The 16,671-nt window shown below is 39.7% G+C and overlaps 1 protein-coding gene across 2 annotated transcripts; it reads right to left on the bottom strand.

Moving 5' to 3' along the window:
• Positions 1-4,529: 4,529 nt before the first annotated feature.
• Positions 4,530-15,906, bottom strand: LOC140227587 (dynein light chain LC6, flagellar outer arm). 2 transcript variants are annotated; one of them, XM_072308003.1, is made up of 2 exons: positions 15,833-15,906; positions 4,530-6,085 (listed from the first exon to the last, which is right to left on the bottom strand). In XM_072308003.1, the coding sequence occupies exon 2, from the start codon at positions 6,014-6,016 to the stop codon at positions 5,747-5,749; it is 270 nt and encodes an 89-aa protein (XP_072164104.1). In that variant the 5' UTR covers positions 6,017-6,085; positions 15,833-15,906; the 3' UTR covers positions 4,530-5,746. The 2 variants fall into 2 exon arrangements, with proteins under 2 accessions (XP_072164104.1, XP_072164103.1); XM_072308002.1 differs by lacking the exon at positions 15,833-15,906 and adding an exon at positions 11,100-11,326.
• Positions 15,907-16,671: the final 765 nt, after the last annotated feature.

Consider the following 16,671-nt stretch of genomic DNA (forward strand, 5'->3'; position numbering starts at 1 on the left):
TTCATAATTTTGCTGGCTAAAACGTGTTCCATTAGTTTACAGCAAATACATGTCCGCGAAATGGGGCGGTAGTTTACAGGAGTAGATCGATTACCTTTCTTGTAGACTGGTACAATAACTTGCTTCACGCCAATCATTTGGTATTTCACTTAATTCATATGACAACCGGAAGATATTGCAAAGAATTGGAGCCAGAATTTTTGCCAGCTGCTTCAAGACTCGTGGAGTTATACCATTCGGTCCAGGGGCCTTGTATGTCTTCAAACCACAAAGCAACTTCTCTACACCCTTTGATGTAAACAAAATATCCTCCATTTCTTCAAAGTCTGAGGTTTCCGGTAGTAAGTCATTCGGTATGGGAGTTTCCTTGGTGAAAACACTTTCGAACTGTTGGTTCAATGCTTCAGCTTTTGCAATTGGATCAGTGATCGTAATACCATCACTTTTCAGTTCTCTTATTCCTGTATTATCAGTCCTGTTGTGTTTGATGAAGCCCCAAAATCTCTTCATACTCTCAAATTCTGTGGTATCTTCATCGATAGAAAAAAGAGATTCCACATAATTCCAATAAGCCCTCCTTAGCTCCTGCTGCAGTGATTTCTTAACTGCTTTCAACTCTTCCTCCAATTCAAAAGGGACTACCCCGTGGTTTCTCAATTTCATGTTCCGACTTTTTTTGTTCAACCTATCTCTCCTTTTGATCAACCTTTTAATCTTGTTTGAAATCCAAGGTATGTCATTCTTTTTGGATGTCATCTTATGTGGAACAAACTCTGTCATTCCCTTCTCTATTCCATTCTTGAACGTAACCCAAGCCTCATTCACTGAGCAAAAGTCAAGCTTATCTTCAATTTCCTTGCCTACACCTTGCATGAAATCAGCAAATTTCTCCCAATCCGCTTTGCTGTAGATGTTGATTTTCCTTCTTACTAGCTTCTGGCGAGTTGGACAACCAGCAATCGTGAGAATTGGGCAATCATGATCTGAAATGCCTGGTACAACTGAGACATCAGTGACTAATGTTGGATTATTTACTAGGAATAGATCAAGGACGTTTTCTTTCCTGGTTGTTTCCGTAACTACCTGCGTTAACCCATGGTCATCAAGCATAGAACCAAAAGCATGATGAAGCGCTGGGTGACGACATGCTTTCACCTGTCTGGTTTTCCAATCCCATCCAGGTAGGTTAAAATCACCTCCTATGACTACCATATGATCGCGATTCAATTTACACAGGGATCGTTGAAGCTCTGCAAGACTCTCTTCGTCATTTTCATGAGGCCTGTAGTACGCTGCTATATGAAGAGTCTTAGATCCCGCCATATTTAATTTACACCAGAGAATTTCACAATCTGTTTCAAGTTCGATTTCTCTTGTAGCTAGAAGTTCTCTCTTAGTAGCAATAAACACTCCACCATGAGGGTCATTAGGTATATTTCTTCTCTCAATATGATATTGATCAGTTGGGAACACCTCATTATTATTGACCGATGACGATAGCCATGATTCAGTACCAATGACAACTTCTGGATCATGTATTTGCGTCAGGAGATGGAAAGACTGTTTTTTGGCGCGAATACTTTGGCAGTTGACATTGAGGATCTTAATGGATCGGAAGTTAGACTTCCTACGTCTTACAACTTTTCTACTGGGTGAAGACATATGAAGTGGTGAACCAATATCACTCTGTGTGAATGGCGTATTACTGACATCATCTGCATTTTCTTCCTCCTCTTCTGAGCCCGAGTCGAGAGCATCGTCAGACGAAAATCCCAAAATATCCAGGAGTATTTCCAGGAGCTCCACCAATACACGTCCGAAGTCAACGACTTCTATGCACCAATGGTGGTATTCTGAAATCCTTCCTAGGAAGAAATTTCTTCCTAAGTCAGGATTTTTTCCTAAGTGGTATTCTGAAAATCTTCCTAAGTTTCTTCCTAAGTATACTTAGGGAGAAACTTAGGAAGGGGGCGGGAATATGCAAATTTCTGACTTAGGAAGAAGTTGGTATTCTGGAATGCACTTAGGAAAGAATTTTAGGAAAATATTTAGGAAAGCCCCACCCCTGTCCTAAGTACGTTGTTAAGAATAGCAAACTGCAAGCATCTTGATAGGCGCACTTGTCAGTCATTGCGCGCACATGTACTTTGATGCGCGAAATGAGGTGAGAAAGGGGACATGCCTCGCACTCGTGTATTTGACCCTACGTCATAGTAATATGCGATTGTCATTGGTTAGTTCCTTATGATACGGCATTTCGTATTGGCTTAGGAAAGGACGTGGGCAGGGATAAGGATGGCCTAATTTGCATTAACTAGTGCCTAGGAAGAAATTTCAGAATACCAATTTTGTCTTTCCTAGGCACTTCCTAAGTTTCTGACTTAGGAAGAAACTTAGGAAGAAACTTAGGAAGATTTTCAGAATACCACCCCAAGTGCATTCTACGTGCATTTCCTAAGTGCATTCTAGAATACCAACTTCTTCCTAAGTCAGAAATTTGCATATTCCCGCCCCCTTCCTAAGTTTCTTCCTAAATCTACTTAGGAAGAAACTTAGGAAGATTTTCAGAATACCACTTAGGAAAAAATCCTGACTTAGGAAGAAATTTCTTCCTAGGAAGGATTTCAGAATACCACCCCTAGTGTCGAGCTCATGGGCCTTGTTTGCCCAGTGTCGTACAATGTACTAGCTCATTGTTTTACTTGGTGTCCAGCTCGTGGGCTGTATGACTCGTTGGTGTCGATCTCGTGGGAGAACACCGGCCTGAAGGGCCGTAAGGATATTTTGATTGAATATTCAGGGAGAAGGGGAAAAAGTTGGTGTACTTCAATTCCAAACGTCCAGTACATCAATTCGTTCATGGTCTTTGACAGAATGGTATGGGTGTGTGCAGATGTGTTTTGTGTGTGTGTTTGTGTGTCTGCTTCGTCGACTTCAGTGATCTATGACAGACAATAATTACATAGCATACGTGTTTTGTCGCGGTTCTCAAAACTCACTACAATCCCATCGATACTGTTGAGCAGACGGAAAAATTACATAAAACTTACACAGATAACTATGACAACCAAGGATTAAAGGTCATAATTATGTCCCTTTTGCAAACGTCACGTAATTTTACATGATTGAAGAATATTTCCCATGATCGTGTGTGAAATTTTACGGTGATACGTATGTACACCTTAGAGTTAAAAAGAAAAAAAAAAACAATCGCATGTCGCTCAAGGATACGGCTTACTTTTGCACAGAGAATAACGGTATAAATTTTACTCGGAATCAAAATGTTTCCCCCTCCATCATAAAGAAATTTCCAGTTTAATTATTCTGAGGAAAGATCTGAATTACCTTCCTCTTAAATGTTCCAACTTATGAAAGGAGTCTGATTTTCAGCATGCTAACGGTTGGAAAAGGGACATATGAATCTTAAAATGCAATGTTTATCTTGCCTCCAGTCATGTCGACAAGATTGTTGAACTCAAAAGAAAAACACACCAAGCACTGTTCACAAAATCATTTGGCATTTTCTTCTAATACTAGTACTATTGAACAGCACGGACATGCACGTACATCCTTTGACGTGGGACGAAAAACAAACTTTTTAGGTGAGATAATGAGAAACTTCCTATGAAATATGAAAGAGCATGTAATTTCAAGAGGAATTCAACTTTCATTTGATGAAAATTAGTTTTGAGGTGGGACCTACCTTTCATTAGAATCGCTTTGTTTTACTTTGTGTTTGGACATATCTCATCCATTTCAAAACCAGTTTTCATCAAATAAACTTTGAATTATCTCTTAGAATGTGTATGCTCTGGAACATTTCATAAGTAATTTCTTAGTGTATCTTGCACAAAGTTACAAGCTCAGTCCTCATCTCCACCAATACTATAATCTCCCTTCAATGTGTCGGTCTCGTGTGCTTTTTTGCTCAGTGTCGAACTCATGGGCTGCATGACTCGTGGGTGTCGGTCTCGTGATGTACACCCGCTCAAACACGTCGTGAAATGATTTGATTCCAAGAAGTGAATCATAGTCGGGCAGCGTCAGGACAGTTGTCAAGAAAAGCATTTGTGTGTGTGTGTGTGTGTGTGAAATGACTTTGTTCAGCAAGAATCATGTTCAGAATATTCCCACTGAACATTTAAAAACAGGTGATATGATTCTCAATTCTGTTGAGTCCGTCCCACTTCGACTCTTTCTCCCTCTTTCACAACTTCTATACATATGATCCAAACGTGACTTTGTTAAATTCCTGTCGGCCTCTAGCATTTTATAGAAATTTTGACGCTTACGAGATTTGTTTTAACAGTCTAAAAGTTTATTAAATTCATTTACATGTTAACCAACTAAAAAAAAAAAAAAAAAAAAAAAAAAAAAAGGATTTTGCAACATTACGGCGTAGAGGCCGGACTACACAAACACTGATATACGGCGTATTGATTTGTTCTGCATGCAGTCACATACAAGCAGGATTCAATTCTTGCGTATAAACATACATGGCAAAACACAGTGAGGGAGAAGGAGACACGTTTTCGTTTGTTATCACTTTAAATTCACACTTGAAATGTCTAGCAGTTAAAGGCGTTTTCATGAAAAAAGGGGCATTTCCAGTAAATACTGCCGCTTTATCGTCTTATGAACGCAAAAATTATACACTGTAATTACAACCCTGCCAAGTACAAGTTCAGAAGTTATAGCAGAGCAGCTTTCTCTCTCATCCTGTATGATCCCTGTCAACTTGTGCTGAATAAAAATCCATTCTTTTTAATTACCATCACAGATGTAATTAAAAGCATTTACCAGTGACAGGACTTTGACCGTAGCCTGAATCAACAATTTTTTTTTTCTAAAAATGTATGCACAATTTAACTGTGAAGAGAATAGTTTCTTTTCTTACTGCGCTTCTTCGCTATTTCTGCTTTCTCCTCGTTCTCTTCCATTTTCCCACTTTTTCTCAAACTGACGTTAGTGCATTAAATTCACGCATGTAGCTTAGGTCCTACTTGCCCTTATCACTTTATCATGCGACAACTTCCCAACACTAAAGTAGTGTAAGCGTACTAAGAGTACAGTGTACATGGTTGCTGTATTCTGTCGCTGAGAAATTCTATGAATGGACGCCATCATCGTCGTCGTCGTTTTCACCATTTCCATCATCCTCTCATCGCTGGCATGGCGTCCTAAGGCCTATGGTAAGCATTCCCAGAATGAACGTGCATCATTGCTAGGGTCTATGGAAATTACTGCAATGTGACGAAAACACTGGAAATTGGACCGTCAATGCCCGTCAGTATCTCCGTCAAACTCACACGCACACACGCACATACACACACCAACGCATACACACGCACCAGAGATCGTCGAGAGGGTAATTATTTCATTTTGTTCACTGGAAAACTTGAAAACACTATACGCTACTATGTGCCATCAAACTGACACGTACATTGTCGGGGCGCAATTTACATCCTCGTAACGACAGGCCGTAACGCTGTTATCTCCATCCGGTAATCTGTTTATCAGCCTTCACTAGTATACAATCGACCTTCACTGGTAACAGTGATATACAATCAGAATAAGCATCGAAATGTGTAAAAACTTCCCAATGATATTATGAACAAGCAGAATAAATTGCAATGTCATATAGGGTTGGAAACAAAATAAGAACTACAAACACCTCATCCTCATCCAAATCATAGCCAAGAAAAATGCAAACGATCCATTTTCTCAACTTCCTGTAACTGGAGTCTCAGCCAGACTTGAAAAGCAGCACGGCGACTTGGCCCAAGTAGAAGTAAATGAAGTGTTTTGTCTCGTGCGTGACGTAGCTGCCGAAGTTCCTACCCACAATGCAGTGCCAGGTCGGATTGTACTTCTTATCGAACTCCTTCTTGATGTAAGCAGCGATGTCCTTCTCGATGTTGAACTTCTCGAGGGCCTGTGTAGCGCAGTCGACGGCGTCCTGCTGCATGTCTTCCGGCATGTCTGCATTCTTGATCACGGCTTTTCGCTCAGACATGGTGGCGCTGTTTAAAGTGTCTTGTCTGTCCACAGGTAAGTTTGTAACTCCACGTTAGATAGCAGTTGTCTGCAATCAAAACGTATTCATAATTATCGTAAATGTTCAATCATTAGAATTGTATCATTAAGCAGTAAAACTGTCTCGTATGACGCACACCTAGACAAAAATCGATTTGACAAGTTAAATTTTGTCGAGTATGACTGAATAATGTAACACATAACGTAAAATAATGAAAAGGATAAAGAGTCTATTTCAGGGTTTGTTTGCTTTTTTTCAGTTCATATTTTGTAGGAACTTAATATGAACTACTTCCTTGGCTTTTTGTTATTTCACAGGCATTCATCCCAGAGGTGAAAATTGTCGTGAAGCCATCACTCTTTCATACACTTCCAAAATATTTTCCCAAATTACCAGATTCACAAACAAAAGGAAAACATCCAACTAAAGCGGAGCCTAACAAATGATGATGGCAGTCCTGAAAACATGACCGTTGAAGACTAGTCCCGAGTATACAACAACAATACAAACTGTCTTCAAAGATCGATCCTACAGAGGAAAAAAAGAATATCGGTAATGTCATCAGAGAGGCCTAACATTTAAGCAGAAAAGCCTATGAACCTATTGTTTGGCAGGAAGCTATCTGCAACAGTCCTTCGTAATTCGGCAATTTGAGCGTGAAACCATCTGAATATCATGACTATGAACTACTGTACACTAATATGGCAGGTTCCATCACTCGGAAAACTCTGAGCAATGCTAGCGCACACCATGCTCATTAGAATAGCTCTTCAGAAGAATACTCGTCATCCCCCTAACGCAGACTTTGGTGATCTTACAAGGAAAAACGACAGGGATAAACTCCTGGGGGCATTTCATGAAGTATTTCGGACAAATTTGCCCTCAGCCAATCAGATGCAAGGATTTCAGTAGCTTATAACAGTTTGTCAGAAAAATATCCCACCAAAATGCTTCATGAAATACCCCCCTGGAACCAAGGGATGACGTCTTTACCATTGTCAGAACCGACGAGAATTTAAGGTTACTCCTCCATTAAAACATCACGAACCTTGAATGATTATAAAGTATACATGCTCTTACTAATCGCTTGACTTTTGACACATTGCTTTATTGACAAACGAGTTTTCTTCAATACGATTATTTTTATATTTCAAGTAGATTAAAATTGTTTTACTCTCCGTATTTGCAGTTAACAATTTTTGCAGTTTGAGTCTTTGTGCTTGTAGAACATAATCTATATAATTGAAGATGCATTTTTTATGAAGCTCATTTCACTATTAGGTTTTTGATTTATCGCTCGCTTTCAATACCTATTTCATGCTGCCTATCGTGTAAAAAGTTTGGTTTGAGGTTTGATATGCATGTAGTGGGCCGCTGAACTTGTGTGTGTGTGCGTGTGTGTGTGTGGGGGGATTGTCAAAGGTCAATGGTACACCTCCCCCCGCACACACACACACACACGATTCTCCAGACGAAACCTCCAGAGATGCAGAAAGTAGGGCCTAGAGCTAGTGAGTAGTGTTTTTTTATGTTTGTTTAGGCTTAGATCTAGATAACATCGGGTTGCCTTTTATGTGTGTGTGTTTTTTTAATTGTTTTTAAAAAATTTTCTCGATTTTCCAGAAACAGCCCAACCTAAGAGTCTTAAGACTGAAACGTACTTTCGTCATGATAAAACATATGACGTAAACATATAAGTTCTGTAATAGATCTAGAAATTCTAGGTCTGGATTTTCACTTGGGTCCTGTTTCATAATACTTGTTATCAATAACAACTGCCACATTTCTATGACAAATTTGCTTTCAGCCAATCAGATGCAAGGATTTTAGTAGCTTATAACAACTACCGTAACTTGTTATTGATAGCAAGTTTTATAAAACGGTAGATCTAGACTTTGGATCTAACACAGTAGCAAGTGAGCTACAAGGAAATTGACGTCAAAATCCTAACTAGATCGAGACCCTAGGACTTGTAGTACTTAGCTAACGTTAGATCTAGAAATCTGTCTAGTACTAGGTCTAGCTAGGTCTAGTACGAGTAGTAGCACATACAGTGGGGCAGATATGTGAAAAAGATGCTCACATCCGGCGGAAAGTATGAAATTTTGCACATAGGGGTATTTTGAGGCGCTGATTTCAAAAATTGCCTGATCCAAGAGATCTGATCACGGGGTCGGCCGCCATTTTGAATTCCAATATGGCCGCCGTCAAAGATCCCTATCTTCAGTTCTGAATGACATTAGCCATTGGAATTTGATATATAAAAGCATGAAGATATGATGACTTCAATAACAGACTTATTTGATATGCCTGACAAGCTGCACGGCAGCCAATTGGAATTTAATACATATTTGCCATGTTGGAGTGTTGAAAATCTCTATCTCGGGTTTGTAAATTAGGCTACCTGATTGAGCGCGCGTTTGTAACTGATAGAGTGCGCGCTGATGTATTTACATTGTGACGTCAGTGAAAGGTGCATTATGCTTCCTTTTTGCTGCACTTTTTGACATGCCCGTGAATGTTAGTCGTGATGTTTGTCTTCGTAGCCACATTGGAATTCAAAATAGCAGGCATTGCGTTTGTCAGACACATCACATCAGTTAATATTTTAAATCAGTATGTTAAAATACTTGTTTACACCTAATTTCAGGGTCACTCACCACTTAGAAATCGAGATAGGGATTTTGAATATTTCGTCGAGGCGGCCATATTGGAATTCAAAATGGCGGCCATTCGATGTTTGTCAGACACTCCGAATCAATTTGTCATCATATTCAATGTGTCAAAACGTTCATGTGTACCAAATTTTGGTGCCACAGGTCATTCAGAACTGAAGATAGGGATCTTTGAATTTGTTTTGTGATGGCGGCCATATTGGAATTCAAAATGGCGGCCGACCCCGTGGTCAAATCTCTTGGATCCGGCAATATTTGAAATCAGCGCCCCAAAATACCCCTATATGCAAAATTTCATACTTTCCGCCAGATGTGAGCATTTCGACCAATTTTTGTTACATATCTGCCCTACTAATATAGTAATAGTAGTAGGGCCTATTATAGCTAGATCTAGAATTTAGAAACTGGTTGCTATCAAAAAGAGTCAGTCGAGGTCATTCTTTAGCTCGATACGCTTTAGCCGTTGGCGTGGATAGGCCCTCACCATCTCTAGGGCCCTAACCGTTACCTGTAATATATGATGGATAGCATGATAATTCCGGAAAAGCACATTTTTGCATACTAATGACATTCAACACGTGCACAGGACTTCGTAGACTAGCCTCACAGAGCGTTGTATGGACCGAAATCGCAAAAAAAAAAAAACACACACAAAAAAAAAAACGCGACACAAACATGTAAAAACGCTAAGAAATTCACATTTCACCTCACATGCTCAGGTGAAGAAGAAGAAGAAGATGACGATTTATCACAAGATTTTTATCGCGTGAACTGTTCGAAATGTTCAAGTTAGATATTTATACGAAATTTGAGCCTCATATTTGCCGAGTTTTTCTTTGTCGTCCGCTCGGTAAGAATGTGTATGGTGAATCGTGGGTATGAATTGTGATTCTGGTGCAAGGACAAGATGACAAAGACGTCGATTACTGTCCATTACGAAAATCATGTCCGGAATTCTTTTTCCCCAATATACATAAGTAATTCTGTTCAAAAATACAATCCGACACGAAGGCTACGTTCATCATCAGATGCATTCTTACTCCAAACACCCAGAGTAAAACATGGGTATGGTGATCGTGCTTTTTCCGTTACCAAAAGTGTGGAATCAGTTACCTCTTCAGTTAAGGGAACTGTCATCTACAGAGTCATTCAAATCCAAACTTAAAACTTATCTGTTCCTTTCATACTGAGGACTGTAATTGCTGTATGTCATTAATATTGGATCAATATTGTATTTTTAATTGATATATGTTGTATTCTTTATTTGGTATATATTTGCTTTTGTTTACCATTTTCTTCTTTGTTGAAATGTTTGATGCATGTAAATATGCTATGATATTTTGTCATTTTTGAAGCGTCATGAACACTGAAAAGTGGACCTGTGCGCTATACAAGTAGCCACTATTATTGTTATTATTATTATTATTATTAATTATAATGCAATTTTACACCTCGCTAAAAGGTTTCGGAAGTGTCATTATAATGATGATGATAGTAGGTTCTAATAATAATAATAATAATAATGATAATAATAATAATAATAATAATGATAATAATAAAAGGTGGTTCTAGGCCCTATTATAATAATACTTTAGTGGCTATTTAACTTATTTCACTTAGGGCCTATAGGCCTAGATCTAGAATGTAGAAAGGTCTAACGTTAGGGATAGCGCACATGTCCACCTTTCAGTGCTCATGGCGCTTCAAAAATGAAAAGAAGATCTATCATCTACATGTTCAAACATGACAACAGAGAAGAAAATGGCAAACAACAAGCAAACAATATGACAGTCTCGATTAAATAAATCGTCCAATCCATCTTAAAAGTAAAACCTTAGATCAACCTAACGTAGCCTAGATTAGGCCTAGAAGTTTCTACCGGTAACTGTTAGAAATTATGGTATGTATGCCATTGACTGGTTTCCCTAACAATAATGATATCATTAGGCCTAGAAACCCTAGATTCTACTCTTTCAGAATTCATTTAGATTTTAGTTTCTAATTCTAATTAACGTTACAGAGAAAAAAAAATCCTTTGTCACTTTTGTATGTAGACAATAGCTTTGAAAATTGAAAATTATCATTTTCCGTTTAGAAGTTAGACACAATTGAAGACAACTGAAGTCAGACACAACTGAAGACACACACAGACAGTTGAAGAACCCTTTTAAAAAGAACACTAACGTTAGAACTGACAGCTCTAACAGTATACACTAACGTTAGACAGTTACGGGAACCCTTTTACAGAGAACACTAACGTTTATCTAGACAACTTTATACACTGTAGACAAACGGTACATGCGTCTAACACGTTTAATACTATCTGTAGATCGCCTAAAACAAAAGTCGATCTGCACGCTGCAGCATCATGATCATGCATGACTTACCGGCTTCTCTCTGGAGTAGCGACGGACGTTTATGATTTCGATGAGTAGCTTCAAAGTAGTTAGCAAAATGAATAGAAGTCAATAACTGAAAAGACAATGCAGAGAGTAGACTATCGTTTGAAGACCAATCTTTAACACCCCCAGTCTCAGAAGAAGAGCCTAGCGAGAGCAAAAGCGTCAGCTAAAATACAGTACCGGTACATTGTGTACATACGCTACGCCTCATCAGCTCGCACTACCTATGCATGCAGCGCAAATTATCACAACTAGTGCGTAATATCGTAGCTTACAACAATGGTTTACCGTGGCTTTTGACAATGGTTTATCCTGGTGATGATAGTAATATTATACGTAATAAGAGCGATTGTTGCGTCACTGTACATCAAGGGAATCTTACAGGTTGTCAAGAGATGAAGGGATGATCCATCCCCGTTTGTACAGTGTTGTACGTACGTAGGCCTATACACTATAGTCTTCATAGGCGGGGGGGGGGGGGGAGAGATGGTGTTCCCTTGGATTGTTTCTGGGGGTCACCCCCCTCGAATTCTAGTTACATATACGTATTTTTCTGTTTTGTCAGCATTTTGATAGATTTTGTATTTGCCAACATATTCTCTACAAACGTAAACCCTCAGTTTATACCCAATCATCGTCCGGATATGAAATGATAAGCAAGATTTTAGTCCAAGTTAAATATTTTGTATCATTTTCTGTGATTCGTTAATGTGTCTAATTGCTGATTAAAGAAGTAATTAGTTCGTTGCAGACGTGGATATATAAAACTTCATAGAAGTGTTGTGTTTTACACTGGCGTCTCTATTTAGCGCATTGATCAAATGATATTCAGATTATATATTCCTGAAACCTGGGGCCGTATTCTGAGAGCTAATTAAGTATCTGATTAGCACTTAATTATCGAATTGGTATTCTGAGAGCATGATTAAGTAGGGGATATATTAACTACCATAGCAACAAGCGTTTTGGCGGGAAGGACCTACGCGTTTGCGCGTATCAATGCGCGTGCACCTCTGAGAGGACTTAATCACAGAGTTAATTACGAATCGGTATTCTGAGGGTGTAATTAAGTATGAAAGTTAATGGAAAACTTAATGATACCAAAGAGTGTCATTAACTACTCCGATATCACGCATTACATCGTGTTTTCTCTGCCACAACGATGCCTACCGTCTTCGGTAACCGAGGAGCGGTTGAATCTTGTTATCATGGTATCCGTAGAATTCAGAGAAAAAAAAGAAATGTAGCCGATCTCCCTGGAATTTTGTCATTTTATGCGAGAAAGAGGTTGAGATCTTCGCGTGCGTAGGTGAGGGGTTGTAATCAAATACCGGAGTGTGCGCACGGAGCTCTTGGGTTGTAATTACAGGGGGCGTGCAGGAGCGCGCATTGAGGACATATTTGCGCGTGTAATCATCATTTTGGCTTCTAACAACGCGTCTGATTGGATGGAATAACAATTAGATGGGAGGGACCTAAGATAATTACAGGGGACTTAATCATACCTTAATTACGTCCTCAGAATACCGATTTTGCCCATGATTAAGGGCCTATTAACTTCACGACTTAATCACGAAGTTAATTACAGACTTAATTACGACCTCAGAATACCACCCCTGACTTATTTGACAAATCTTTTTAATACAGCATCCACTTACCCTACCCTCCGAAATGTTCGAGAAGTTTGAAAGAGTTTTTCTTTTTTTATGCGAATCACCGTGTGGTTGGTCGGTCGGTCGGTCTTGTCTGTAGGAAATTTGCGGATCGATCTGTTTTTCAATAATCATTTGGTGTTTCCGCCCCCCCCCCCCGTCCTTTCATGAAATCGCGGCCACTGAATTTCCTTACTCTCAAGGAATTCTTAGAGTTAATAACATCTCGTCAAAAGATACATAATGTTATGCTTTTAATCAAAAATTATTCCTCTACGGTGATTGGTCGGGAAATTTTCACGTGATTACATGTATTTCTATCATTTTAGAATGTTGGCCTGTTTGGCATACATGTATTTGAAAAATGACGTCACTGTTTATGATGACATTTTCGAAATACAGCAATATTCCTTTGTGAAATGATGTCAACAAAGCAATTGTCACAACACAAAGCAAGTCTTACATTGCGGGCTGCTTGCTTCATACGGTTATTTTGTGAAATTTAACAGAGTGATTGAGTATCTGAATACAAAATTTACCCAAGTCCATGGCAGGCCATTTCGAGCTGTAAACTATTAAACAAAATCTTACTTTTTCAGCTTAATCAGTATATGGCTTTAAAAGGGCATTGTACCATTTTTTTAAATAATTTTTTTTTATATGTTGTTCTTTTATTCTAAAAGACCCAGCGGTGCAAACAGAATCAAAATTTCATAACGATTTAGTCCGTAATTTCATGTCAAAAATGGAACTTTTTGGGTGAGAATTATGCTAATGAGCTGACGAGCCCGGATGTCGTGATGTCACAGGTGCCAACTATATCACTGATTACAAGCGCTCGCATGTACCCGTACGTTAAATCGTACCGAGTAGCAGACGACGCTCAGGCCCAGTTTAGCTAGCAGGCGGCACTTGTGTACTGTCCTATCCATGCAGCTATCTCAAATTTCGCTGAACCAAATCCACCAAAATTACAAGATATACTTCTAAGCATATTTCAATATACTGTCTTATATTTGAACGAAATCGGTAATCGAGAAGTATCAATATTGACGCCGACTTTCAAGTCGTCACTAACAAAACCTCACTCTTCGCGAGAGATCTTGACGAACGCGACATGCACAATCTAGAACTGAAGTTAGCCGACTAGTACTGTGCGAACGGGGAATTTACGCGGAAACTAAACTCAAAAGTGTAATGATTGTGGCGACTTGTGTGATTTACGAACTATATTTTTCATTCAACTTACCACAAATAATTTGTAAATTGATTTTTTGCTCCCGATTACTTGAAAGATTTGTCTCATGATATTAGAATGATGGCTAACTTCAGTCTGTGCGTGCGCAGGCAGGTAGGGCCGGCCCGCGTTTTTTTTTTAAAGACGGCACAGATTGGGGCATGACGCGTGTTAAACCTATGGGAAAAACGTTGGGTTAGGGTTTATGGTTAGGGTTAGGGTTAGGGTTGGGGTCAGGGTTAGGGTTGGGGTTAGGGTTAGGGTTTGATGGTTAGGGTTAGGATTAGGATTAGGGTTAGGTTTAGGGATAGGGTCCCCAATCTGTGCCGTCTAAAAAAAACACGCGGCCGGCCCAAAGAGGTTCTATTAATAGAGCGCGCGCCCCCCAACAGAAGCGGGGCCAATTGAACGACCCGCCGCCATTAGCAAAGAGGTCGACTACCAGAAGACTGAACCCGGAAGTGCCTATAGTAATACACGTAAAGAACAGTTTCGAAGATCAGGTTGGGTTGGAAAAATCATTCTAATTTTAAGGAAAATCAATATTTGTCCATATGCCTCCGGATTTTATAAGAGAGATATATTCTCAACACAGTATACGTGTTTTGATGAAAAAAGGACTTGCTCTAATGTGTCAAATATGTGCCTTAACATGAAGCCAAAATTGCCAAACAGGCATTTATGCATTCATACTACATATAAAGATTGCAGAAAGGTACAGTGTATGCTCTTTGGTATGGGAGTACTGATTTCACATAATATAATATGTCACTTAGAAACATCAGACACACATACAACACACACTCCCACACACATACAACACACATTCCCACACCCACCCACACACATACGCACACACATGTACACACCAAACCACATTTTTTTTTCAAATTCCTACACACACACACACAAAACACACTGTGTGTGTGTGTGTATGTGTGTTGGAATTTGAAAAAAATGTGGTTTGGTGTGTACGTGTGTGTGTGTTTGTTGTGAGTGTGTGTGTGTGTGTTTGTTGTGGGTGTGTGTGTGTGTGTGTGTGTGGGAGTGTGTGCTGTATGCGTGTGGGAGTGTGTGTTGTATGTGTGTCTGATGTTTCTAAGTGACGTATATTATGTGAAATCAGTACTCCCATAACAAAGAGTATACACTGTACCTTTCTGCAATCTTTGAATGTAGTATGAATGCATGAATGCCTGTTTGGCAATTTTGGCTCCATGTTAAGGCACGTATTTGACACATTAGAGCAAGTCCTTTTTTTATCAAAACACGTATACTGTGTTGAGAATGTATCTCACTTATAAAATCCGGAGGCATATGGACAACTAATATTGATTTTCCTTAAGATTAGAATGATTTTTCCAACCCAACCCCATCTTCGAAGCTGTACTTTACGTGTATTACTATAGGCACTTCCGGGTTCGGGCTTCTGGGCCCTGTTGCATAAAACCCTTACCGCTGGACTTTTAATACCGCTCCTCTCTAGCGGTAAGTCTTCAAATTAGCGGTAAATTTTATAATCCTTGATGCTGATTGGCTGTGACGCCTAATTTTGACGGTAGTTACCATAGAAATTCAATGGTATACAAATAGTGAATGGTCACGAGTGCAATGGTACGAGATTTCGCACGAGGTGAAAGATAAGAGGCGCTCTATTCAACGAGGCGAAGCCGAGTTGAATAGTGCGCCTCATCTTTCACCGAGTGCGAAATCTCGTTCCATTGCACGAGTAAACCATACACTATTTGATTTATACAACGTCCAAGTAGCTTTTTTTTTGGTCTAAGTAGGCCTAGAAGTCTATATATGTATGAAAAATATAGCCATACTTGCATGTGGATCCACTGCGGTTCTCTTTCTGGCTTGTGCAATCAGTGTAGATACAGGTCACAGCTATACTAGCGCTCATACACGTACACTATCACTACTACGTAGGCCTACGTACGCGCATGCCGCGTACCGCAAACGTACCTGCGCTAGCTAGCTGCATGCGATCCTCAATATGCAACTCACAGTACACGCAGTACCGTACAATTTCTCGAACCGTGGAATAGAACGAAAAAATCAAACCAAGTTGCACGCAAAAAATAGAACCAAAATTGCACGGCGCGACGCGCGTTGAATGGAGTACTTATTTAATATCACGTCACCAACAATCCTCCAATCAAATTGCAAGGATCTTCTTGGACGTTGTATAATAAGTTTTATGCAACGGGCCGCTGGTAGTCGACCTCTTTCGTGCGCGCGCGCCACTGTTCAATTGGCCCCGTTTTCATTTGTACGCACTGAATGGTGAGCGCTTACTCCATTACAATTACATCTAGAACCTCTTTGGGCCGGCCTGCCTACGCAATATGCACGCCGCGTGGTGCTACTTAGTACAGTCGTGATCGTACAGAGCAGATTATTTTTAGCGACGACAGGAAAGTCGACGACCAGGTCTAGTCTACACTTACGCTTCCCGACTTGCGATTTGGTTCTAATTAGCGTGAGCAATTGGACATGAGTCATAAAGTATTTCCTGTGATTTTGTGCAATTTGGTAAAGTGAATTTTGAGATATCTACATGGATACGGAATTACGCTAGCACTAAATACCTACACCAGCGCTTGGATCGCGAAGCGGATCTGGGGGGTGTTTCATCAAAGAGTTCGTCGGAGGTTTTCAC

This window comes from Diadema setosum, chromosome 4 (genome assembly GCF_964275005.1).
Source record: "Diadema setosum chromosome 4, eeDiaSeto1, whole genome shotgun sequence".
Lineage (NCBI taxonomy): Eukaryota > Metazoa > Echinodermata > Echinoidea > Diadematoida > Diadematidae > Diadema > Diadema setosum.